The sequence below is a fragment of the Toxoplasma gondii genome, chromosome IX (assembly GCF_000006565.2).
Source record: "Toxoplasma gondii ME49 chromosome IX, whole genome shotgun sequence".
NCBI classification, from domain to species: Eukaryota; Apicomplexa; class Conoidasida; order Eucoccidiorida; family Sarcocystidae; genus Toxoplasma; species Toxoplasma gondii.
In genome coordinates, this window is record NC_031477.1 from 6,178,646 (window position 1) to 6,204,361 (window position 25,716).

Here is a 25,716-nt window from a genome sequence, read left to right on the forward strand (position 1 = left end):
GTGACCACCATGTCCAGTGCATTATGCATAGTGGTATCCAGTTGTCGTAAGAAAGGCCCGCAATGACTCTTCTGAAATGACGGATTCGGACTCTCCGCATCTCCCGCCATGTTCTTTCCTCCCAAAATAGCATCCGGTGCGGCATTCCAACACGCTTTTCAGCCACACTCTGGCATCGTTACATCTCTCTCGATTTAGGACAAACTGTGGTTTTCCGTCATGCACCGCCAGGCAGGTTTCGGGTCGAATCGTGGCTTCAACGAAGATTTAAGTGTAGCGCCGCTAGCCGACAACTCTTCAGAAGGACAAGGGATGCTTTCTAGGAAGTCTGTCTCCAAAAGCCGGGAAACCAAGTTAGGTGCACAGTTCTGCTTGTAGTGTACACTCTCCAGAGGAAGCTAGTTTTCAGAGCCGTGGGACTCCCACATGATAATTTGTCACAGGGAGTCGTTCCACAAAGTGTTCCCTGGTTGAAGTTGCTTGCCAAGTGACTTGTTTTATTCTTGATATTGGGAGTCACAGACGTAGAAACATAACTAAGAAGAAACACCTGAAAACCGGTACTGGATAATACGCAAAAGAGTTGCTTGCCCTCCCCGTGTTGCTGCCGCCACACCTTATCCACAAGCCTCCGCGAGTTTGCATGCGCTTCGTTAAATAATTGCAACTCTGAGGGTTTGAAGTGCGCAGCAGTCGTAGCAAGTGAGAAAACCGAACCTACACGGTGAGTATACGTGCAGCTGCTCTGGAAGGCCGAATCAGAGGGCGTTTCGCCACCATGTCTCCGAGATACCGTGACCTGGCGTTTGTTATAGACGGAAAGCGGAGAGAATTAACAGAATCATCCCCCCACAGAAAGGGGTGACTTTGGATCTGGAGGAGGAGAGGGATACTCTATTCTCGAGTGGCAGAGTCATGAACGTGTGCAGGAACACGATTTCGAAGTCACCGTTTCCTGCAGAAAAGCTGAACTAACAACGTAAAGATCACAGCTAGACCAGACGCTTTCTTGGGTTTCGGCGAACCGGGCTTTCTTTTTTTTCCTGAGATACGCAGAAAACTGCTTTTTTACAACATTTCCATCTCCACCTCCACAAGAGTGGTTAGCAGAGTTCACTGCACGTACAGCTGTACTATGAAGGTCGGTAGACATGAAAATCCTCGTCGGGTAGGCTTTGCTCTGAACGACTTTTAAAAGGCCAATCACTCTTCACTGAAACGAAGTCTCCTTTGTTAATGTCGATCTCTTGTCTTTCGGGGAGCTCTCGAAAGCCTTCTCTGTCTTCTGCGGCGCGTTCATTCGGAAAGCCGTCATTTGTTTACTCGCGAAGAGAGGTGGCCGACTTTCTTTTCAAAGAAGTCGTTCGAGACCAGTATGAACTCGAAGCTGGCAAACGCCCTGTTGTTTCTAACAAATATCGCGATAGTGTGACACTCTCTTGCCACAGGTAGACGGGAGATCGCGCGCCTCTGTCGAGGCGGCCTGAGACGACAGAGCGACTGTGCATGCACACTCGAAAACAAAGAGGGATGTGAGAAATCGCTGTGTTCAGCGAAAAAGCGACTTTTTCTCTGCGTGGCTTCTTGTCGCTTTCCCCGCCAATCTTTGGATTTCTTCCTGGGGTGTTTCCTGCTGTCTGGACCCCTACCACACGCGTTCTTTGTTTGAGACTGTCGGCTGATAATCTGACCCTTGGCGCGATGTCGTCTTTTCGTACAGTCTCCCCGTGTGTCGTTCTGTTTTTCCGCTGAAAGAAAGGAATGTTCACCCTTTCTTGAGCCACAAATGAAGCCACCAGTTTGCGGAACCCAAAAGAGGCTTCACTGAAAGCGAATTTGCATTCTTTTTTGCGACTGTGTGTGAGGGCCTCGAATAACTCGAGGTGATCCGAAGAGGCCTGTCGGTCTTTTTTTAACGCCGTTTCCCCCTGGTTTTCTTCCTCTCCGTTCTTTCTCAGTCTTCCCCCTTTCTCTCCACTTCTCGTCCCCGTTCCTGCCTTTCCGCGTCCCTCGCCTCTGCTTGTTCTTACGCCTGCCACTCAACCCCCTCCGGGGAGATGTCTTTCGCGTTCCTTCTCTCCTCGTGTTTCTCCACCACATCAACCAAATCCACCTTCATCAAGTTTTCCGTTTCGTCGACACCGTATGTACGTCTGGACACCTTTTCTCCCACTCGGAGCGAAATAACTACGGGGGTCTAAACGGCTTCTCCCCCCTGCCTCGTAACTCGGTTTGAGCTCCACCAGCTGTCAGGCTGTTGCCTGTGCCGGAATACATTTCATCCACGCTTTCTCGGTGCCTTTTCCTGAATGCGTTGTCCTTGTTTCTGGAACGCCGAGGCGAGTCACGTCGGTCCTGCGGCTTCGCCTCTGGAGGCTGGAGGGAAACACCAAGGACGGAGGGTGCATGGGCAGAAGCCGCACACCGCTTGAGGAGGAAGATCAGAAGACAGCCCCGTGTCATCTGTCTAGTCTCCACACCCTCCACATCTCTCCTCTTTGGAGCAGATTGGTCTAGAGAATTTTCCGGCACTTTGCGCTCTTCTTACTCCTGTGCTTCTGTGCTCTCCACGCAGAGGTGCTGTTCGTCCTGGCCGCCTCCGCGTGCTGGAGCCCGGCTCTTCTCTCTCTCAGATCAGGAGCTCTGTGAAGAGAGGAGCAGTTTCTGGAGAGAACGACTCATCTTCTCTTCAGCTTCCAAAGACATTTCTTGGTTTCTCCTCGTGATGAATAAACTTCTCTGAGACCCTTCTGAAAAAACCTTGCACTTCTGCTTCTCTCCTCTTTCCTTCCGTATCCTTCCGCTTCCCTTGCTGAAGGCTGAACTCTTCTGTCCCTCTCAGTCTCCGTTTCTTCTCACCTGTCTCCATTTCTTCGCACCTGTATCGTGGTCTTCTCACCTGTCTCCTGTTCTCCTCACCTGTCTCCTGTTCTCCTTACCTGTCTCCGTTTCCTCTCTCCTGTCTCTCTCCCTCTTGTTCTTTGTCTCTCACGATGTTTAGCTCCGCTACCGCCTCGGGAACTTCCGGGGGTCTCTTCGGCTCGGGGACAGGAGGCGGATTGTTCGGCGGCTCTGCAGCGACTCCAGCAGGCGCGTCTGCAACTGCCGGAACGGGCCTCTTCGGCTCTGCCCAGGCGACGTCTGGGGGCCTCTTCGGAGCCGCCTCTGGAGGCGCCGCGGGCGCTGCAGGGACAAGTCGCCCCGGCGGGGGCCTCTTTGGAGGCGGAACAACGACCGCAACTGGCGCCGGAGGGACAAGTCTCTTCGGAGCGGCGCAGCAGAAGTCGGCGACCGGCGCGACGACAGGGCTGTTCGGCGGCGGGACTGCCCCCGCGGGGACAGCTGGAGGCGGGGGCCTTTTCGGGAATTCGCAGGCGGCAAAGCCCGCCACGGGGGGACTGTTTGGAGCCCAGCCAGCGCAGAGCACGGGCGCGACCGGGGGACTGTTTGGAGCCCAATCGGCGCAGAACACGGGCGCGGCCGGGGGACTGTTTGGAGCCCAACCGGCGGGGGCGACTGCGGCATCTGCGGGCGCCGCCGTGCTCCCGAGAGAGCCGACTGTGGCGAACATCGATCGAGTCGTGCCGGGGGTGCTGGAGAAGTTCAAGAAGATCGAAGAGAAGATGCGCGAGGAGGAGAAGGTCATGAACGAGCTGCAGGCGGCGACGAGGAAGATGAGAGAGTGAGAAGGAAGCTTTCGGGCTAGACACTCCACGCGAAATGGACTATTGGGCAGTAGCGCATGCAAAAAACAGTGCTGCCTTCATATATGTACGTGTTTATCTGTTTACGATCCGGGCTGTGATTACTCCAGTGTCAATTCGTCAACACTTCACAACTCGAAGTGTAAGCAGTAGATGGGATCTTCTCTGGGTGCGCAAGTGATCTGTCCTGTCTCAGTTGACTTCCTGGGTTGAGCATGCAGAGACCTCTCCGTTGAAGAAGAGTTGTGGGGACTGAAAAAGAGTTTTCACATTTAGGAAGTTCAGGCGAGCAGATGACCCACTGCTTCGGCTGAAAAGGAGTGCAGCAAACCATGGAATCTTCGAAAGACACCGGACGTTTTGCGTCAGCGAAACTCCCGTGAGAGCTGAGAGCCGTCCTGCAAGTCTCTCTCGCGGGCGCATCTCCGCTGCTCATCTCGACTTTGTCGTTCTTGTCTTTCAGGTCTTTCTCGGGTTTCTCCTCATCGCTCTCGACGCACCAGTCGCGTGTCTCCTGGGCTCTGCATCACGTTCTCGTCTTGAAACGTGAGGCACAGAACCTCGCCCCCGTCGTTCAGAGAGACAAGGTCCGTCCAGGCCACTGACAACAGCGGACTGTGTTTCTTCGAGATATAAAATTCTGTATAATACTAGATCACAGTCGATTACAGTCAGATGGTCCCCCAAGTACCGGAGGACCGCTGTGTAGGTGGGCGTTTCAGTGTGGTGAAGTTGACTCAGAAATTTCTGCGCGTCGAACCGCGTTGAATTTGGAGCGCTGTCGACTGCTGCGGCTGCCAAAATGTCTCCTGACCTCCCGTTTCCTTCTCGCCATATATTTTTCAACAGACGTCCCTACACATAAATACTCCCCTTTACCCTCCTGTCTCCGCCTCTTCCTTCCTTTTTATGTGTCTATCTTCATCTCCCAGTCGTTCTCTCTCTTTTGATCCCCTTCTCCGTCTTTCGATCTCTTTGTGTCTGAACGAATCTCTCTTTTTTCGAAACAGTAGGGGATGGGAGGTCCGCTTTTCGCTTTTGCCTGTCTTGCTCCAGTTGTCTCTCTGGAGTAGTTTTTCTTCCAAATTTGCATGCAGCAACTGGCCTTGCAGGTGGAGCAACTCCACCAACAACTGGAACAGAATGTCACGGCGGCGAACGCGTCTCTGGCGCGAGCCTGTTCTGCGGGCGGTTCACGCGACGCTGTCTACGTCGTCCCTCTCCAGGTGCGGCGCTCGTTCCCTCTCTGATGTCTTCTGAAGAGCCTTGGCTCTGCAACGGGAACGCGATTCAAAGCAACATCCATCTATACATATGCATGCACATATACCGTTACATGTACCTGAATATGCGTAAAGGAATGCTCACATTTGCGTTGACAGCTTGGCCCATGCGTAGCGATTCGAGGCTTAACTCTGCGGTTTTGAAAGTCGTAGACGCCCACGCTGGTATGCGTACATGCATATTTACAGATATATATATATATATATATATATTATTTGGATGTTCCTATATATATATGCGATTGTGGAGAAGCGAATTTGATGAATTACAAACGTATACACATATTTGAATGCATGCTTGTCCAACAGTTTTTTGGAAGACCAATATGACTTTGAAGGTGCAGACGCGTGGGTTTCCTCTGTGAAGGATTTCGCGTTTTCACCCATTGCCCGGGGGGTCCGCCCTTTGAATGCCTGATTCATTCAGCAGATAATCGATTCGTGAGTGACATTCTTCACAGCATAAAACTGCAAAGTTTGCCTTCTCACGTTCAAGACCAACAGCTTCCGGCAGTGTCGGCCGACTTCAGGAGGCTGCCGTTGGTTTCTTCTTCTCTTCACTTGAGGTGCAACAAGTGTAGTTACAGGTGACGCCGGAGTGGAGTTTGCGCTGCGCGACTCGCACTCGTTTTTTGCATTTTTTCGTCGTTTTGCGGAGGCAGACACACGCTTCCCTCCGGTTCGTGCGTCTCTGCAGGTCCCGTGCCCCCTATCTACGCCGTTGTACCAGCAGCTTCTGCAAGAAGTTTGGAGTGTCAGTGGAAAACTTCAGCAGCTGGAGCAGCAGGTCAAGTTGCTGCGCCTCGAGCGAGAGACCGCGGCGCGGTCGAGCTGTTCGTACACCGTAGACGGGGTGTCTCTGGCGGGAGGCTACTCGGAATCTGGAGTCGACTTCCACTCCGAAGTTCAAATGATCAAAGAGGTCCTCGAGTCTCAGCGTGAAGTTCTTCTTGCGACGGCCCAGAAGGTGAGTCGATCACAGATTAGTTACCTCGTTTCCAGGGTTAGTCTTGGCTTCCATGTCCCTTCTAAAGGCCTGTCGATCTGCTTGGTGAAAAAGAAGAAAACGCAGAAGGATGTCTTTTCAAAGCGGTGGCATTTACAACAAAAGATACTCCAGAGTGCCACTCCCGAGTCGTCTGTCCACCACCCATGTCCGTGAATGGAGGAGTAGGTGTTTCAGCATTGTGTTGTTAAGCCCCTTCCTAGTTATATATATATATATATATATATATACTGTATTGCGTACTCCAGTGTAAGCAGTGTGATTCTCTCTGCGTAAATGTTCATTCATATGTAGATATCTATGTCGTGGATGACATCGCTTCTAATGTAGGACATAAATTGTGGGGTCGCGGAATTCGAAACGAAACAAAGATCCAACCGTACAGGCCTTGAGGGCCTTGTACGTGGCTTCTGAAGCATGTTAGAAGTCGAATTGTTTTCTTATTGATTTTACGTTATCCAGACAAGGATAGAAAAACAGTGGGAAAAGCTTTTGCCTACCGAACCCTGACTTCGCCTTCCGGTTTCCCAGTTGTTTCGTCTGGAAAAGAACTGAACGGTTTCTTCTTCGTCTTCACACAGGCTCTCGAACTCCGAGAGAACACGCGCCGCATGCAAGATTACCTCGAACGCCGGGGAGTCAAAATTCCTGTTTTTCCGGAAGACCAGGAAGAGGTCGCAGTGAATGCGATGGCGGTCCAGGCGACTCAGACCACCGGAAGTGAGTATTTTTGAAACAATCTTCAACTGTAAACATGTTCCCTTAGCTTTTCTGAGATGCTTTTCAACTTAGTCGGAAGTCACGTGGCCGTCATGGAACGCAGCAGTTTGTCTGCTTTTGCCAACACGCTAAAGCTTTTTTTCCAAGTTGTCGGCTCAGGCAACACGATTCTTGCCGCGCGATAGGTGCTTGAAAAAGTAGGTTTCCTGTAAACATTTACTGCGTTTTCAAAAGTACAGGCCTCGCCTAGGTTCTGGGAATTCTATGATGTGATGCCGGTTCCACGCTTCGACCTGAGGTACGAGCCATTTTGTGTTCATTTTCAAGTTCTCAGAGAAGTATGGTGAAAGTGTTTCTGTGTGATTCCGCACCTCGTGCACTGAAAAGAATCGTTTTTTCTCTGAGGCGGCCGCTGCCTGTTTCTTCGTGTGATATCGGGATTCGCCGGCGTGGTCGCTCTGCGTGCTTCGCCTCTGGGTACCCCGTCAGGGGGCGCTCACAACCAGCCCTTTCACGGGGTACGAAAGCGACTTGTGGCATGCGCCGTGCTTGTGTCCGTACCCAGGACTCTTCGGGTCTACTGGCCCGACCTCCTCGCCTCTTGGCGGCATTTTCGGGCCTCTGAGTTCTCAGACAACGCCGGCAGCTGGGGGTCTCTTTGGCACAGTTGCTGGCGCCTCTGCCACTCCTGCTACGGGGACAGGAGGCGGATTGTTCGGCGGCTCTGCAGCGACTCCAGCAGGCGCGTCTGCAACTGCCGGAACGGGCCTCTTCGGCTCTGCCCAGGCGACGTCTGGGGGCCTCTTCGGAGCCGCCTCTGGAGGCGCCGCGGGCGCTGCAGGGACAAGTCGCCCCGGCGGGGGCCTCTTTGGAGGCGGAACGACGACCGCAACTGGCGCCGGAGGGAGAAGTCTCTTCGGAGCGGCGCAGCAGAAGTCGGCGACCGGCGCGACGACAGGGCTGTTCGGCGGCGGGACTGCCCCCGCGGGGACAGCTGGAGGCGGGGGCCTTTTCGGGAATTCGCAGGCGGCAAAACCCGCCACGGGGGGACTGTTTGGAGCCCAGCCAGCGCAGAGCACGGGCGCGACCGGGGGACTGTTTGGAGCCCAATCGGCGCAGAACACGGGCGCGGCCGGGGGACTGTTTGGAGCCCAACCGGCGCAGAACACTGGCGCGACCGGGGGACTGTTTGGAGCTCAACCGGCGCAGAACACGGGCACGGCCGGGGGACTGTTTGGAGGCCAACCGTCTGGAACAAGTGGGAGCAGTTTATTCGGCAACACAGGTGCCGGCTTATTTGGAGCGAAGTGACAGCCGCTCCAGAAGGCCAACAGACGGGGTATGGTATGTTTTCTGTTTTGCGAATCTCCTTGTTTTTGGATTTACCCGTTTTCGTTTGCTAGGCGCGTCTACGTTCTACGGAGACATGCTGGCCGTTCGCCAAGACTTGTAACATTTGTATGTATATATCATATACATACGTATACGTGCATGCGGTTCACCTCGGTTTCCTGGTGTAAACCAGGGGAACTGACATGAGACAGAAAATGACCTCAAAATTTCTTTTCGGTTGTCAGTATCTGGCGAGAAGTCCGCTGGTGTCAAACTTGGAAGACGCGCTCTTTCTCTCCACTAAGACATAGACCTGCCTGTGAAGGCGTGTCTGTATGGTGGGGGCCGTCATGAGTGCAGCTGTACGGGTTTGAGATTTCCCGGGTATGCAAACCCCGATGATCGACACCTGTTCCTTGCCCTCGTGCTCTTACACATACCAAGAAAGGAAAAACGGCTGAATTTTACTCAAACATGCTTTTTGCAGGTTTCCTATGAAATCTGTTTGGAAAAGGGGGCATGATAGTACTACCGTAGGGACAATATATACATGTATATACGTATATACAGTTCCAGCAGTAACGGTTACACTATGGAAACGTGGACTGGGTACGTAGTGTGATTCAACAGAAGAGCTGAAGGGAGGCCCTCTCAGCTCTCTGGCACAAATCGCCGCGAAGAGGCGTAGCAGCTTTGGGTCGTCCACGACACGCACCCTCACCCCCATAATTTCAATCCTCCAGAAGCAAGAATCGGACATTAAAACTAGATAGGGACGGTTGCAGTACACTGGATAGGGAAGAACTCACACGGTCAGAATGTTGTGTTCCGTCAAAGTTCAGCATCCTGTATATTCGCGCGGACGATTGAAACACGCTCTCAGCATCACAGAGACAAAAGCAATATCTCTTGCTGAGGAAAGAGTCTTCTTGGAGGGTGAGAGCCCCCTGGCTTGGAGCAGCCGCAGCAAGATGCCGCCTGACGTGCGCACATGCATGGTTAAACATGCGTGTGCATAAATGTAGACACAGGTGAGTTTTGAGAGGCTGACTCCACGTCGACAACATCAGGGTGCCTAACGTAGACTCTTTGACCGACGTCTAAGTTGTCGGACATCTTCGTCGCCAAAAGAATCGATACAGCGGGTTCCCGGAGGTGTTTTCGATTCTGTTCAAAGATTAACCCTACAACTTCTTGAACACAGAAAGCCCTCAATTTGCGCTCATCTTGTCTCCTGCGTCGCCAGCTCTCCCTCACAGGCCATTTCAAACTGCCAGCTCAGCTTCGCCGCTGTGTACACGCCGACCTCGGCAGGTGAAATAGTCCAGTTTAATCGGTCGAACACAATTCCTGTATGTTTCAAGGAACCGATTTGAGGGAACAGTGTGGAAAAACAAGAAAGCGTGCACCCATATTACGGCCACTTACACAGACTCCTAGACAACAAACGGTTATCCAAGATTTTTCGCGGATCTCATAGAATGGCGCCTGCCCGAGTGCCCTGCGTGTGTCTGCACCATTGCAAGTTCCTTTTGTCGCCTTTAGGAGTTGCTACTGTATATTTCACTCTCCAAATTTCTTTTTCTTCAGAGGCACCTCCTGTTCGCAAGATATCTCACAGGTACTCAGAGGAGAAACTCAAAACAGGACAGTTTCGTCTTCTTCGAAGGTGCAGAGCCAGGAAAACGTGAGGGCCGGCCCCCCGCGGTCTGACCAGGTGTTCCCTCAGTGCAAAGGACGCGTTGTTTGTAGACGGCTCACATCCTGCTATAACCAAGGGGGAAAATGACTCAAACGGAACACAGCGGTTCTCTAACAAATGACAGAAATCTGCCGAGGAACGACGTCAACAAACCTGTGTTTCGAAGGAATGTTCAACAGAGATGTCACGTCTAAAATGTTTAAGGAGTGCCGCCTTGCCGCACAGAAGGACAGGAGTTATTATTCTTTTCGCAGCAAAGCAGGTCTTACCATTGTACAGAAGCTCAATGGGCCGGATGAGTTCTTCGGAGTTCGTTGCTCGCCGACTGACGTACGCGCCGAACTTGTGTCCGTCCGGAGGTAGCGGGTGGCGGCATATGTCGAGAGAGACAAAGCTCTCTGCATACTCTTCTTGAATTAGGAACAGGACCTCCTCTAAGTGCTGGAGAGCGCCCACGTGGCCTGCAAGGTACTGGGTCGCCTCTGGAAAAAGAAAGGTCATGAACACAGGGTCTTCGATTAGATTGCTCATTCTGATATCCTGCATGGCGCCAACGAAGACCCGACGCGTGTCGGAAAACGGAAGAGCCTCCAGGCGGTCTTGCAAACTCTTGCCTTTCTCTGGAGGATCGGGATTCCAGCCAATCACCACTGCGTGCAGCGGCTCTGCGGTCCTATCGTGGAGCGTGTAGGTCGCCGGATTAGTCGCGGTCACCTCCAACTCGTAGTTCATCGCCGAAATGTAGTGGGTAAAAAGAATGACCCAGTTCATGCGAGCGGCTTTACCATTGCAAGGCACCATCTAAAGACAGGCAGCAGTACAGATTCATGGAGAAGTAGCTACACCGGAAGGCTCCAGGAATCAGGCTTCGCCCTCGCCTCCGAAATGCCGACAAAGATGAGCCTTTCTCCGATGTGGAAGTGTGCCCGCCTCTGTCCTTATCACACACGTAGATTTGTGCGGCTCTGAGTTTCCCCGAAGACTCCGTGTTGGCCTGGAACGCCGTCGATCATGCGAATGATCCTACACCTCTAGACGTATCGATACAGGCGTGTATCGAGGTATGCATGCAATATATATATATATATATATATATATATATATATATGTAACCGTCGTGATTTGGTAATAGTAGTTCATTCTTGACTCACCGTGGCATGGCTGATAAGTGTTCGCAACTGATCGAAAACGTCCCAGGCGCCGCTGTCAGAAGGGATGCTGTTCACATGGTAAAATAGAAAGAAACAAAGAGAAAGGCTTGAATACAAAGATGGACACCATTAATCCACGCTCTATTTGGACTTACTTATTATGAGCAGAAACAAACTTAGACGCACAAGTGAACACTATTAATCCATGTACCGGTGCCTCTTTGTATAAAGGAGTGCTATTCCAATTGGTATGCCCGAGGCGTAAGATATGATTTGTGTTTTCATTCGTATTTACGGTGAGAGACGACATCCCTAAGAGAGACCTGAAGCGATAGTGCCGTCAAGTTTCGCGCGCAACCATGCCCTGCGTGTCTGCCTGATTCGCAGCTCACCTCTCATCGGTGAAATCAGGGACAGGTAGAGTAGCTTGTGTATCCCATGATACAGCGGTTTTGTCAGCAGTCCAAGAGTAGATATAGCAGAAGATGCCCTTGGAATTCTGGCAGAGAGTTCCTGTTTTCCGGTTGAGTATTTTCCTGGCGACAAACCTCTTGAAAGCGTTGACTGCTTCTTCACTCAAAGTCCCCTCATCCACCACAATGTGGACATGTATCCGGATTTGCGTCTCCACACTTCCAGGGCTCTCCTGCGGGTTTTCTGCTGCATTCTTTTTCGAAATGTGGAGAGACATGGGATTCCGATGAGCCGGGGCGTCTCTGCGGGTGGAAGGCGGACGCGCGAGGCCTGCCTGCTCCGCAGTCGGAAAATTGTAATACACAGAAGCAGCGGCCAAAGTGGGAGATGATGGCAGCAAATCCGGTTGCTTGAGAAGGTTGATATTGTGCGGAGGGTCGAGTTGATTCAAATCTGTCAACAACGATCTTAGGTCTTCTGCTGGACACTTTGTCGGGGAACAAGAACTGCTCTCGCGATTCCCTGAGTGACTTCCCATGGCTTGACGCAACGGTGCTCTCTGTGTGGCACGTTGTTCGTCTCGATTCGGTCTAGGCAGCATAAAAGAAAGCAAACGCAGCGATATCCCATGGTTGACAGAGGCGCAGCCGTTCTGCTCAAAATTCTCACATTTTTCTCTCTGACAGCAAGTACAACTTCAGCGGAAGACGCAAACTACGTCCAGACCAAGACACAGGAGAAGGACTGAGACACCACACCGGTAGGAAACTCGCGATGGTTAAAACAAAAGTTTTTTCTCGCGGACTGTTTCTGAAGAGAGACCATGGCGGTTGACCCTGGCACTCGAAGAAATCGAGGACACATTCAAGTTGGAAGCTGCACCATGGACGACTACACGGGCGCGATGCGGGTCGACAAAATCGGGAGTGCCAGATACCGTTCGATAGAACTTGGAAGAAACACGAAAGGCATGCGCGCGGTCATGTTCTTGTTGTCGAGTTTTGGACTCTCTCGGCGGCAAGCCTACCTGGTGATGTTTACAGAGCTGAAGTACTCCTTTTTAGGCCAGTCATCTTTTTCGGGCACGCGAGCCTCGAGCGGCTCCACTTGTTGAGGCAGAGGACGAAGAGGCTGTGAAGGGCTGTAGCAGTTGAATAACTGAAATGTAAGCTTTAGCTGTGAAGTGTAACCAGTGAATGGGTGTTTGATTCGTTGGATGGAGAGGCGATTGATGCAAGGCTCTTGCTGCACGACGCGCTGCATGCGATCGGAGAGCAGGGTTGTGTCGTACAGCAACTTTTGCTCAGAGTCATAGACACGAACTTTGAACCAGGAGATATCCGCGGGCGTCTGCTGAGGCACCACGCCTGCGACGTACCATCCAACAGGGAAACGCCTCTCCCCATTCTGCATGGAAACGTCAATCTGGTAGATTTCTTGAGTGCGAGATGGGCAGGAAACTTGGACGATCAGTGGGGCATCAGGACCTCGGAGCACGGCAGTGCAAATATTCGCGTCTTTCCTGTTCATCACGGCGCCGTCGACCGCGTCGAGAGGGTTAGACATCACGCTGATGAGAATGCGAATCCTTGTCAGCGGCAGATTGGCTCCGAAGTACAGACGAATGAGTGCCATCTCGAGACCGTTCGCCTTATCCCAACTTTGAAATTCAGGACCAATGACCCCGCCGATCATCCGCCGGTTGTAGACAGGAGCTGGGAAACTGAAGGTGGAGAGGAGTTGCTTGTTTCTCTTGTCCTTTACGACGAGACCCCAACCATGTTTCGCGAGATACTCTTCCGTCCCTGTCGGCTCACTCCAGACGGGACTGAGCTTTCCGTAGGCCGCGAGCGCAGGAACGGTTAAATAGAAGGATAGTGGGGTTTGACGTCTCAGTCGAATATCTGGAATTCTAACGGAAGTCCGACCCTCCACCTCGGTGGAAACAAGTTCTGGCGGCGGAATCACGAGGAACTCTCGCAGAAACGGGTCGTAGCGATCTGTGGCTGAGGCGCCTTCGCCGCTAAACAGCACGTGTGGAAAGGTGAAGTTGACTGTCGCTCCCGTGGCGAAAGTGTTGACGCCAAATGTAAGGTTCAGAAAAAATGGGTAACCGTCTGACGGTGAACCGCGAACGATTGTGGGCAGCAATCCCAGGGGCAGCGTGTAGAAAAAAGACTGGTGGCTAATCTTCGGCTTCGACTCCCTCAGCCGCTTGTCAATGAAGGGACGAAATGTCCATCCAATGCACTCGTCCGCCGCGTACAAATCATGAATGATTTTCTGGTATCTGAAAAGAAAACAGCAGCCACGCAGATAACTAGTGCTGTTAACCTCACCCAGCTAAAGAATACGTGAGGCATCATTCTCAACCAGAGAAACGATGTGAACGGCGAGAATCTTCGCTAACGGCACAGAACGGGTACACAGATCTACTGGGATGAGACAAATAATTCTGCAAGGCAATAATCGAATGTCGCTGTCTATTTGTAGGTATATTCAAAGCGCAAAACTGAGCTGACGAGACGTCGAGTCTCGTTGCGGAGCTCGTGGCCACATGCGACATGACACACAGCATTAGTTTGATGTCGACTCACGTGTCATCCAGTGTCGCTTGGTCTTCCTTCTCTTTCAGTGTTTTGGGATAGCCTGAGGCAATCTGTATGTACCAGAGCGGCACCGCATTTGTCAGGTTCGTGCTTGGCGGGTACAGACCAGAGAACTTCAGCGTGAATGGTGAAGGCTGCAAAACAGCAGTCGACACGGTGCACACCAGCTCGATCACACAATTTCAGTTTTCTCTAACACAGTGCTTAAAAGGCGTGGTTTCTGCCAATGAGTCTCGGTAAAGAGGAAGCTTAAAGGCTTTCAACACAGAATCGGCTGACAAGCATGTTAAAAAAGACGCCTCATAGCGCCACACGCGACCTCGAGCTTTGGAGTGATACTCATGTAAATCAATACCCTCGTACGGTGCAGCATCTGTCCCTTAATTTTCTAGCGTACCGGAATGTCTCGCGTGATACCACTCAAAACGAGCTTTCTCGCAGGGCGCTCGTTCTCCTGGAGGGTCTCGTATGCCAGCTCGCAGTAACTGAAGTAGCCGCTGCTGTCCACAGTCTCGCAGGTCTGGAAGAGATCCCAGCAATCCCTGACTGTGTTGGAAGACATCCAAATAGGCTTCCCCTCGAATGGCTGAACCCAGTCCGTTTCACTCGACGAACAGGCTGGACCAGGCAGGGTCAAATGCAACTGTGGATGGGCCTCCGCTGTGTTCAACATCCGCAGAGACGAAAACATAAACCCGCCTACAAGTTGTCCATGATAACGCTCTGGATTCCGCTGTCCATTCAGGTCGGTCGCGTTCGCAGGAGCTCAAATGGAGCAAGGGTCGACGAGGCAAAACGCCAGCGGATCAGCATAGACGTTGGTGACCCCATCATTAAGAACGTGCCTTTTCCTATGTAAGCACAACATCCCCCTTCTGGCATCTCAACGGGCCAAACTTCAGCATGGCCACAGTTCGAGCAAAGAGTCCCACGTTTAACTTGTGCGTTGGATTTGAGAAACATCTGGAAATACACATATAGAGAGCGATGTATATCAAAAATACAGTATTAAAGTGTTCGTGTTGTGTATTCTCTGAGCATGTGTCTGTTTGAAGTTAGCAACCGCGACTTTGAGCCTACCCCTAAACCCCCTACTCGGTCTGCAAGCGAAAAGAGTTAACATGCAACAGAATCTTAAAGTTTTTGCGTGGTTTTCTATGCTTCAGTCCAATAGAGACGTCATGGTGCGTAGAATAGCAGAGCCATTTCTGGAGTGCTTCACCTACCAGTTACCCTCTGTCGAGAAGGGGCAACACGCGCTGTGAATGTGTAGTTAGCGCCGCCCAGACCGGCGCCACCTTCGAGACGAATATCACTAACGACTAGAGGGTTTCTCAGCGGAGGAAGGAACTTTCTGAACAACTGTAAGGGACACAGGGAGGTGAAGGTGAATCTACGTCAAGTGTAGCTGTTGAACGTCAGTAGTGAAGAACAATTGCGGAGCTTTCTAACCTGCTGCTCACGGAGTGTGCAGTGCCCGGTAGCGTCAAGGGCTATATGGTTCCTGAATTGCCTTCTACGAATTTAATGTGGTGGCTCTTCAACTTTACAAATCACAGACGCGCAACACAGAAAAAACTACCTTCCTTCGTTTTCCAGGGCAGGTACTGGAACACACGAGTTAGAGGCGATCCTCGAACACGGTTGCTTTGTCCGGGGTAATAAAATGAATAGGTGTAATGTTATAGCGAGAGAAGAATGGACCCAACAGGATCTTGAAAATAATCAGTATGTAACTTGTCGTCTGTGAACTAGGCGTGTGCAGTGAGCGGGTGTCAGGTGGATGAGTCAAACCTTGATGACGAACTTGGCCGTTTCATGTGAGGAATGTGTAACGATGTCAGTCTCTACTGGATATCTGGAGAGAGTGCGTGTTTGCACCGTACTTCATTCGTCTTCTTTTTGATGGCTTCTCCTATGTTATACTCCATCTGGTACACATCCTCGTATCCATCGTAGAGTTTCAGTTGAGAGGGTTCCATTGGGCTCTCAAGTAGTTGTAGTTTCCTGTGTCACCGGAGTGTCCACATTCAAAAAGAACGGTTTCTTGTTTGAGCAGCTAGTTGTACGATTTCTAGGAGTGTAGAGCTCGATAATGGATATTTGTTTATGATCAGGAGACTTGCGATGGAGTGGCAGGCAGGATGGACATTTCTGGTGCGGGATGCCGCGCGGACGAGGTAAACTGTCAAATACATAACGCAAACTCATGATTGGTTTTGTTCCTACTTTAGTATGTAACTGTGATGAGTTAAGCAGTGTGTGTGCTTCACTAACCGTATGGGGCTTACCATTCCTCCTGCATAGACGTTGGAGCAGCAGGAGTGTCAACGTACACAACCAATTGGATCTCCTTGGGTGGGATCCACAGAAGCGTCTTAACTTTAGCTCTGGTCGCACTTGGTGAATCTGATCAGCCGAAGAAATCGCAGCATCTGAAGATGATTGGTTCCGCACTTCCTCCATCTTACGCCATGACCCCTACGCGATACTGTCTTTCTTGAGCGGTCTCAGCGCCATTTACTTGATCTTCAGCGGTTGAGAACGCAGAAGAAGGTTCCTCCCGGCATCGAAACATCTGTCTCCTCACACGGATGGCAAGCCTTTTTAAGCGTAGACCCTAAGTGTCACGAGTTCTCTTCTGAACGTAGGGCTGCGACGTCAGTTAGTTATCTTACTGCTTTTCCTCGCCTCGTCTTTACAGTTGAACAATGCGCAGTACTCCGCCCCGCAAGCCGTATCATGGGGGCAATCTGTTGAGAAGGGAGGAAGGAGTTCAGGAGGCAATTCGAGGTCCTGGTCAAAGATCTCTGACCCCTCATCCTCGTTTGCGACGAGTGCACCAGAAAACGGCTTTGCAACTCTTACTGCTTCAGCCCTTTTGGTCTCCAAAATTCCCTCCGTGGAAACGCCGTTCTTCTGAAAAATTTGCCTCACGATCTGTTCGGTATTCGGTGGTAGGGGTTCACAAGCACCCAAGCGCCGTTCTGGGTGTGGACGAAGAGGCGGGCTTGCTGAGGTGCTCGCGCGGTGCGTCCCTGGAGGGTGTCTGACAACTTTGGGAGCTGCAAGTTTCTCTGGAAAGGCAGACCATAGAGGATGCGTAGACGGAGGTTGGTGCGGCCGAGACGAAGACGGCTGTAACGGAGAAGTTTGAACGGGAAGTGCAGAAGAAGAACGTGCAAAAGCTCCTTCGCCCCCTTCGACTTGCTCCTGGAGCCGCCGACGCCTGCTGAGAGGATCCGTGCCTTCAATGTCTGAATCTGATGGCCAGTATGACGACTCAGTTCGAGGTAGCTCCAGTTTGATCTGTCGCACTTCTAAAGGCATGTGGTGCGCACGGGAGTTTTTAGAATATACGTCCACGTCGGATGTCATTTATGGCTTTCTTCCTTTTTCCATACTGCAGGTTACGTTCCTCCAAGGAAACCATGCGCAGAACGCGATCTAAACGAGGTAAGCGACCCTCCCGAATTGTGAACATCTTGAAAGACGAGGCACGCTACAGTAACGCGAAGATCATGTCTATAAAAACTGTCGTTCCGGGGGCTTACATTGCATGCGAGTCCCTACTTAAGGACTGTTGCCTGCCAACAGTTAATTGAAACCCCTTGTTCTGTAGTTCCTAGGATCTCCGACCCCGCAAGACTTCAAAGTGTGTCCTGCACCACCCTCACAGTTCCCTTGCTTTTTTTGGAAATCGATGAAACTCACTGAAGCCGCTACTAATGAGTGCTCGGAGCTTGAATCGTGACCCCATGTAGCCTCTCCGAAGTGGAATGAAGCTCATAACAAGTCGATGGTTTTTAGCACCCCAATAATGCGTCGTCTCCTGCAAAAACGTGACGCCATGTCCGAACACCTCGGGCGCTAACATCATGATTCTAACCGATGGTTGCCTGCTGGTATGTTCATTTCCCTCTGACGTATTCTCTGTAGAACAAAAATTCCACTGCCTCTAATTTTAGCTGTTCCGGTGACCCTTTGTGGTCTTTCTTTACAACCGCCAAGACAGGAACGATCCAGCAAGAGAGCTGAACGTTTGGATGCAACTCTAGCGGCTCGCATCATTCAACTAACCCCTTTCGCATGTAGGTCCGAAAACAAACTCCTGTGGCCTCACCTCAGCGTCTGTGAAGAACTTGTTTTCGGTGGAGGGGACTTCGTCCTGAGCTTGATACGTCAGTGGAGGGTAATCGTAACCAGAAGCGCTGACAAGTCTAGCTACGGAGCATAAAAGTACCATCGTTAATAATCCGTATCCCCAGGTCCTTCTCCGGTTGCAGTACAAGTCAGTTGAAACCGGGTTTTCCAGAGATTCACTGCTTCGGGGTCGAGAAAAAACCTTCCGATTCTTCGGCGAAAATCGACCCCCATGTCGACAAAAAGTTATGGAAAGCTCTAGCGAATCCAGGTGTCTCTCATCGGAATGGCTTTTGCACCGTCCCCCTCCGCTTTCGGAACAGCAAGGCGTCCTGCCACGCACTCCTTGCCAGCCGGAAAAACCAGCACTCACCAAATTCATTGTGGTTTTGTCTCTTGAGGAAAAAGGGCTTTCTAGTGGAACTTCTGTGTGCGACATAGGGCTCCTGGGTGCAAGCCGCCACTGGGGCGAAAAGTAGCCTTTAGATCGAATTCTACTAGGGTGTCGTACGACAAAAGTATGCATGACAAACTTGTGATCCTCACTCCAAGCCGTTCGTGAAGGCCACCGTACGAGGGCTCGGCTACGCACAGACGAACCCACGGCCAACTGTCCGGTGACCTTACTCCCGGTGGCTATGCCATTTTTTCGGCAGCAGGCGTGCGACTGCGTTTCAGGAATGGGAGAGTCGGATGACTGGGAACTCTGGCGACTGCTCGCTCGCTGGGAGCGCGACTCTAGATGGAGGTGTCCCGCCATGAGGGCGACAGACTCTGTTGCTGTGCCTACCTACCAGTAAGGAACGCAAGCGAGAGAATATCGATAGCCAGCACCGGTGAGCCAGCAAGCGGTGACTCTCGAAGCCTCCACCTCTCCAGGGGGTACCAAGCGCTATTCACAGAACCGAGGAAGCCTTGGCCGTACGAAATGGAAACCTCAATTCACCAACCAACGGGTTTGTTTGATGTCCGTGTCTCAGAAGGGCAGCGTGGTGTTCTGGACGGGCCGCTTGCTTGTGACTCAGCCTCCGAGTATATCGGAAAACGGTCACACCGACTGTCACGGTGCGCGCATGTTCGCTTATATAACTGTCTCTCACTCCAAAAGGAAAGGTGCGATTTTGCGGAGAACCCCTCCACGGGGATTTCCGTGACAAACTGGTTGCAAAATAATAGGCCGGAGGTAAATTGGTTAGGTCTCACAGCTACGGTGGGTAGCAGCATGGGAAGGGTGCCAACTGAGGTCAGCACCGGAAAACGGAGAGCAAGAACACGACCTTTTCCACGTTGTAAGTTAAGCGATTCTCACTCTCCAGTTAAGAAGTGCAGTTGAAGGAATGCAATGAAACACTGTGGAGATGATTTTTAGGTCTGTCTTCATATCGCGAATGACACAGGGACCAGAGGTGACTCTCCGTCGCTACTGCTAGAGCGGCGTTTATGGTGTCTTGGCAAAGCGGTAGGAGGCGATTTCGAGGTCGTCTGTCTCGGCCACATTTTTCTTTTTCACTAGTTCGCCAAGTGGATACGAAGGAACTATAGTCGGAATCCGGAAAGTGGAAAATCGAAGCCGAAGTCGTTCCCTCGTTGGCAAACGCACTGCACCTCTGACACGGATGTGCGCTGCTTGCTCGTCCTGTCGCCAGACAAAATGCTCTCTTTTGTCACTTTCTCTACACATCGCTCTCAAGTTAAGCCAGTTTGAAACGGTTGCTACTTGAGGAGAACCGCCTGTTGTTTGTCCAAGCGCAAAAACACTTTAAATGTCTGCCCTCAAGCTCACTTGCGGCGGCCGTGGCAACTCTCACCGTCCCGCCTCGTTGCATGCGGTGTCTCGCTTCTCCAATGATGTCGCGCTTGCACAAAAATAACAACAGCGAAAAAAACTACCCTTGACCCTCTGCCAAGCCGCATGTTTCTTCCTCTAAGATTTCTGTAACGATACAGAGAGACTGAGGCACTTTTAGACAGCCACGAATAAGCCGTCACTTACCTCTGTAGACGGTACAGGCTGTGTGCCCTCATTGCCTAGCACACTCGGCTTCCATCCTCCCACGGCAGTCTTTTTGAACGCTCTCTCAAGCAAATGCACACCCACGCTGCGGAAATGGCGCTGTTCGGGAGCGTCGGTGGCGACATCCAAACAAATCCGACTTCACAGAAAAGACGAACTCTCCTAAACTCCTTCGACTGGGCAGTTACTTTTAGTCGGTTTCCCATTGTGTAATATTCATTCTTGGTAGACACCTGCGCTTCATTGGGGATAGAGGTGAGCCTTCAAATGCCACCAGCTGAACATACTCCCGCGTACGGTTCTCTAGTAAACTGATGGACGACTTGGTCAGCCTAGGAACCCTGAAAGTCATGTTGAGTACATGCCAGATTCCCTCTGTCACAAGCATGATTGCATCATCGGAAGGAGGCAATTGAAGGACGCTTTGCTCCAATTCCGCGCGACTGTCGTGACCTCCCTCTGTAAATGTATGAATCTACCGGTGTTTGTTTATTACGGTAGCTCAGTCGGCACGCCATCAGAGTACTTATTCGAGAACGCCTTCAGTCTCGACTTCGTGTCTCCACCGTGCCCTTACCTACAAGAAGCCTCACGTAACGCCACCAGATGGCTATATGAACTAGTCGCCGATTGAGATTCGCTACACATCAAGAGTGGTAGAACCACGCGGTGCCTACAGCGTGCGGTGAAATTTTCCTCGTTCAAGTGAGAGTAAATGTAGTAACTAACGCATGAACTAGTTCTGATATTTGTCACACAGAATCTTAATGAAGTGCCTCCACAAATACGTGACACATCGTTTCAAGTTAGAGACAAAGCGCCTCTGAGGTTTGACCAGGTGTCATCTTTGGGACGCAAAAAAAGTGCATGCACGGTCTGTATCGCCGTTCCCAGATCCTTTGGCTTTTCCGCGGGTCATAGCCCACACAAGAAGATGCCGCGCCTCACCCCTTTCTCCAGTTATCTTTCTCCTTCCTGTTTCGTCTTTTCTTTTCCAATGTCCGTCGCTTCGTTCCGTCTTCGCTCCCTTCTGCCTCTCTTTGAATCGCGTCTCTGCAGTTCCACCTTCGGGGTGAATATCAACTCTCCCGCCCACTGCCACAACCTTTTTGGAATCAAGTAATCACTTGGATGATACATGAACTGAGGAGTAATGCGCTATGGCGTTCTCTCTTTTACTCAGGGAGGACGAGAAGGTCGGTGATGTCAATCCACGCGTCCGTTCCTAGCAAACCTGGCAAAAGCACAACATCAAAGAGAGTCCGTGCAGGGGTCTCCGAGAAGCTTAGCACATTCACACCATTCCATGCCTGCACCAATCCGAATTGTGCGGTGACGCTAAAACCCTTAGAGACTCTTCCAACCCAATGAAGAAAAGCCGAACTGGTTCCTGAAGTCCTTTTTCTCGCTGCTCTTGTGTTTTTATCGGTGTCGTATCGACTCCACTAGTAGAAGCTGAAAAAAGCCAACAGTACCCCCTTCTCCCTGCTTCTGTTGGTTGCCAAGACAAGTCTGAACGTCTCGTTGCTTCCCTCGTTTCCCCCTCTGAGTTAGGTTCCTTCCGCTCTCCGACTTCTCTTGCTCTTCTCCTGACGAACGACACTTACCCCGATTGATGACTTTCAAGAGAGCAGGATTTTCGATGGCGGCGCTCACTCGTTCCTTGTCTTTCAGTTGGCGGTTTATCGTCTTGAACGACACGTGCTTGCCATCAGCGATTCGAATTTCGCTCTTCATCCAGACAGGGGCTGACCGCAAGAGCTTCACCAGAATCAGCAATCCAATTAACGTCGCCTGAGGCAGAGAGAACGACGCGTCGACGCGTCGACAAAATAGCGAACGACGAGAAAAAAGCGAGGATGGGAAAACGAAGCAAATAAAAATACTGCAAACGACTGGACTTCCCGAAAAGTAACTACAAAAACAAGACCCGCGGACACCATCCCGGAAGCTTGACATACCTAAAAACATATAGTTCCGCTGTTGGGGCTGACGAAAACCCCTGACCAAAAAGCAAGCTGAAGTTTACACAAACGTGCACGCATAATGCCTACACAGGCATGCAACGAAATCGGTCAGAAAAAGTACACTCACACATACAACTATATGTATAGAAATATGGGGAAGAATCTCGTTACGTGAACGTTTTCTGTACAAAACGAAACATATAGGTGTATATCTCAACCTTTTTCGATGGAAACAGAAGAGTCTCGCTTGTCTCGGCTTTTACCTGAGAGCAGTGAGGAATGGTGGGCTGGAAGGAGACACTGACACTGCAGCGTCGACCTCTTCCACTTTTGTAGGCGAGTTCCAAGGCCCTGACTTCTCGCTGCACTGACGGCAGACCGCGTGCACTTGGTCGTTTCCTCGACGCGCAGATTTCCTCTTCTCCTCCTCCCACTGTCTCTTCCCTGTCACCTCCTCCGCTGGCGTCGAGTGTTGCGTTTGCTTTGGAAGTCGAACAACAGGAAGGAGAGGCAACAGTCGAAGAAAAAGAGGAGCGTAGCGACGGTTTTTGGTATTCTCTGCCACCAACGCATGCACCTAAATCGGGGACAGAAAAATGCATCCCTGACTCCGGAAAGACGTTTTGAGTATTGTCTCGCGTCTCCCGAGTGTCCTGCCCGCTTCCTCGGCTCGAAGGCACTTCGTTCTCCTGCTCTGCGTGCAGACAGCTTTCCTTGTCTGAAACGGGGAAGAAGAAGGACTCGATATCGTCGCAAGAACCTAAATCACTCTCTCCAGAGGAGAGACTGCTCACGCTAGAGTTGCTTTCCAAGTCCGATAACAGTGGCGAATTCGAGGCATACCCACTCTCCGGAAAGCGCCGTCGCCGGCCTCCCCACCGGCTCCGAATATAAGCGGACGCGCGTCCGGGCCCGCAAGAAGGAAGCGCGCTCTGGTGACCTCTGGAGTCGCAGGCGTCGGAGTCGGACTCCACACTCTCTTGATCGCTGGAGTCAGACAATTCACAGCTACCACTCACAGTCAGCCTCTTCGGAGCGACTACGTCGAGTTGCTCCAGCGAGTATGGATGTTCAGGGTCTTGAATGTGTTTGATATAATTGTAGAGCTCCTGGGAACCGCAAACAACACCACCGTCCAGCTTCACTGCACTTCAAAAGTGCACACAAACATCCACACATCGACATGTAAATCGAGTTCAGAGAGTCGCGTGGGGGGGGGGTGAGGGGCTACTTCCAGATTGCTTCCTTTCTGCACTTCAGAAGCAGAGTAAGATTTTAGAGCCACTGACAAAGTTCACAAACGCTCGAGTGTGAAGTTGGAAGGACCTCAGTGGCTGCATTTCCTCACAAGGAAAACGAGTTCCGGACCCCCTATACAGAAGAGGGGTGAGGGTGCAAAGAGGCTATCGCATCCTCCGTTCAAAGCCGACATTGAGAATACAAAGGACACAACCACACAACGGCCTGGAACTATCACATTACAGACAGACATTGCCTCTGTGCAGATGATCTGGACACACATGGACGTGCGATGCCTGTAACGAAAAAAAATCTTCTCATCTAGTCGCATTCGTCGAAGGGCAAAAGCGGCAGCAAAGCAGGCATCCGCTTTCTTTCCTGCGTAAACGCATGGCCATGTGAGGTTGGGTTTCCATGCCGTTCCAGCTGCTTCTCCACTTTTTTTCTCGCGCTCTTACCTCGACAGTGAAGGGTTCCCTCGACCACAAGCGTCTGCGCATTTGTTTCTTCAACATCCACTTTTTCACAGCTCGATCTGCTTCCTCCAGCGCGTCCGCGCCGTCTCTGGTCTCCTCACCCTTCTCGTCTGCACTTCGTTGTCTCTCGGCTTCGTCCTTCCGCTCTCTGCTGCCTTGTTCGCCTCCCTCTAACTCTCCCAGATTCGCCTCTCTTGGGGAGGATCGTATTCTCCCGCGTCTCTCATTCTCTTCGTCTCGGCTCTTTTCCACGAGGTTGGCCACACGCTTCTCTGTCTTCAAAAGCGAAAGGTAGTCCGCGACTTGTCGCCGAACATCTTGTTTTCGACGATACAGAGAACCGTGGATTCCGCTGTTTCCGCTGATGGCACGGAGAGCCTGTTCGCTCCGCAGAAGGTCGGCCTTTGTGGGGGCTAGCGCCTCGCTTGCTTCTCTGAAAAGGGAAGGAGGAACGGCGCTCTCTGCAGTCGCCATGCCCGACGCGTCGGTCTGCTGGTGACAAGCTCGTTGGGTTGCATGTGCGGGAAGAAGGGGGAAGTAGAAAATCTTGGGATTGGCTAAGGAACAGCTCCAGTTGGGGCTTCGTGACGAGGCGCTGAAGAGCGACGCCAGCCGCCCTCGCGAAGTGACGTGAAAACCGTCCGCATCTGGGGCAAAGACATCCTGATCCGACTCGGGCTCGTCTTCCAACACCGTAGGATTTGGATTGTCCATTTGGCTCCGCCGAATTTCTCGCACGGAAAGAAAAGACCGGAGCGACAGGCGCGACAAAGAGAAAGGGGCAAAGATGGAACGGGAATCTTAAAAAACAACTTCGCGACTGGACACCGGCTGAACACTCGACTCAAAGAACGCAGGGTCTTGCCGCGACTTGCGGAGAAAGCTAGGCAGGACTCCGGCGAAAACACGAGGTTTGGGGATGAAGGAGACAAGATGGAGAAGAGAAAACGGTGTGCCAAAGAGACAAAGACACAGCGACAAGACAAAAAACAAACGGGAACGCCCCGCGAGGGGAACAGCAACCTAGGCGACAACGGGAAGGTCGAGCCCGAAACTTCGGGTTAATACATCAGCTTCAAGCGCAAAAAATGGACCTGGATTCACATTCTTCGCTTCAACATGTGAAAGCAAAAAAATGTGATATCGACTGTTCGAGTTTCTGCGGGAAACCTTCAAAACGAAGCACGAGACGGGACGTCACGAGCTCCATGCATGCATGCACTGGTTTCCCGCGTTGGATTCAGTCCACCTGAAGAAGGAAAGGGAACTCCAACCTACAACGCATATAATGGTAATAACTATACATGCAAATGTCTGGTGACGGAAAGCAAGATCTTGACATCCGTGAGCACACAGATGGCCGCATATATGTATTTGCAGGCACGCCGCCGTTGACCCAACTAGTGAAGCCTGTATACGTGTCCATGGATACGCATAATATATATACATATATAGTTTGCATGTTTACGTATTATTCTTGTGCATGCTATATGAGGTGCGATGTAAAGATGCAAATCAAAATCGGGGACCCACTCAAGAAATATAGCTTATTAGCTCAGCTGCGAGGAACATATCCTACTAAATGTATCCATATGTGTATATATAGTGTTTTCGTCACTCAGTCTTCGTTGCAGTCCTTGCAGGTTCAGTCTGTTGGACGCAGCTTTTCTGTGAAAGCCTTTTACCCATACGGGCAGGCATTGGGAGACGTGCAAAGCGATGGGGGCTCTCCTGGTGTTGACCCTCAACGTGGTTGAGAAAAGCAGGTCCTGCGAATTCTCTGTTGCTGTTCGTACGCAGAGAGCTGCCACTTTTCCCATCTGGCACCCGTCCGTGTGCCGTGCGAAACAAGTTGCTTCGTCGTTTATCTTCGAGTTCCATAGGGTGCTTGAGCCTCCTCTCTGAGCTTTCGTTTCTTTCGTTACACCACCCCCCTTGCTTGCAGTCGTGGAGCGG

The 25,716-nt window shown here is 51.4% G+C and overlaps 4 protein-coding genes across 4 annotated transcripts; 1 reads left to right on the forward strand and 3 right to left on the reverse strand.

The window, feature by feature from the left end:
• Positions 1-1,703: 1,703 nt before the first annotated feature.
• On the forward strand, positions 1,704-8,363 carry TGME49_306560 (hypothetical protein). The gene is made up of 6 exons (XM_002370377.2): positions 1,704-3,682; positions 4,168-4,291; positions 4,802-4,930; positions 5,685-5,954; positions 6,575-6,713; positions 7,279-8,363. The coding sequence occupies exons 1-6, from the start codon at positions 2,994-2,996 to the stop codon at positions 8,022-8,024; spliced, it is 2,097 nt and encodes a 698-aa protein (XP_002370418.1). The 5' UTR covers positions 1,704-2,993; the 3' UTR covers positions 8,025-8,363.
• A 669-nt stretch (positions 8,364-9,032) lies between these two features.
• TGME49_306570 (hypothetical protein) lies at positions 9,033-15,903 on the reverse strand (the record flags this gene model as incomplete). The annotated part of the gene is made up of 8 exons (XM_002370378.1): positions 9,033-9,395; positions 10,017-10,548; positions 10,899-10,965; positions 11,291-11,902; positions 12,340-13,602; positions 13,910-14,055; positions 14,319-14,441; positions 15,808-15,903. 8 exons carry the CDS (start codon positions 15,901-15,903, stop codon positions 9,268-9,270), a joined length of 2,967 nt encoding a protein of 988 aa, XP_002370419.1. The 3' UTR covers positions 9,033-9,267.
• A 679-nt stretch (positions 15,904-16,582) lies between these two features.
• On the reverse strand, positions 16,583-18,594 carry TGME49_306580 (hypothetical protein; the record flags this gene model as incomplete). The annotated part of the gene is made up of 3 exons (XM_018782490.1): positions 18,045-18,594; positions 17,636-17,753; positions 16,583-17,241 (listed from the first exon to the last, which is right to left on the reverse strand). The coding sequence occupies exons 1-3, from the start codon at positions 18,588-18,590 to the stop codon at positions 16,583-16,585; spliced, it is 1,323 nt and encodes a 440-aa protein (XP_018636180.1). The 5' UTR covers positions 18,591-18,594.
• Positions 18,595-20,033: 1,439 nt separating this feature from the next.
• TGME49_306590 (hypothetical protein) lies at positions 20,034-24,880 on the reverse strand. Its single transcript, XM_002370380.2, has 4 exons — positions 23,743-24,880; positions 22,309-23,154; positions 21,686-21,872; positions 20,034-21,312 (listed from the first exon to the last, which is right to left on the reverse strand). The coding sequence occupies exons 1-4, from the start codon at positions 24,472-24,474 to the stop codon at positions 21,254-21,256; spliced, it is 1,824 nt and encodes a 607-aa protein (XP_002370421.1). The 5' UTR covers positions 24,475-24,880; the 3' UTR covers positions 20,034-21,253.
• Positions 24,881-25,716: the final 836 nt, after the last annotated feature.

Excerpts from the sequence above, each read along its gene's own strand:
- TGME49_306590 (XM_002370380.2), bottom strand. The coding sequence starts at position 24,474 with ATGGACAATCCAAATCCTACGGTGTTGGAAGACGAGCCCGAGTCGGAT. Across the intron at positions 21,873-22,308 it reads CCATTCCTCACTGCTCTCAG|GCGACGTTAATTGGATTGCT; the intron begins GTAAAAGCCGAG and ends TCTCTGCCTCAG. Across the intron at positions 21,313-21,685 it reads CTTGAAAGTCATCAATCGGG|GTTTGCTAGGAACGGACGCG; the intron begins GTAAGTGTCGTT and ends TGCTTTTGCCAG.
- TGME49_306560 (XM_002370377.2), top strand. The coding sequence starts at position 2,994 with ATGTTTAGCTCCGCTACCGCCTCGGGAACTTCCGGGGGTCTCTTCGGC. Across the intron at positions 5,955-6,574 it reads TTCTTGCGACGGCCCAGAAG|GCTCTCGAACTCCGAGAGAA; the intron begins GTGAGTCGATCA and ends GTCTTCACACAG. Across the intron at positions 6,714-7,278 it reads GGCGACTCAGACCACCGGAA|GACTCTTCGGGTCTACTGGC; the intron begins GTGAGTATTTTT and ends GTCCGTACCCAG.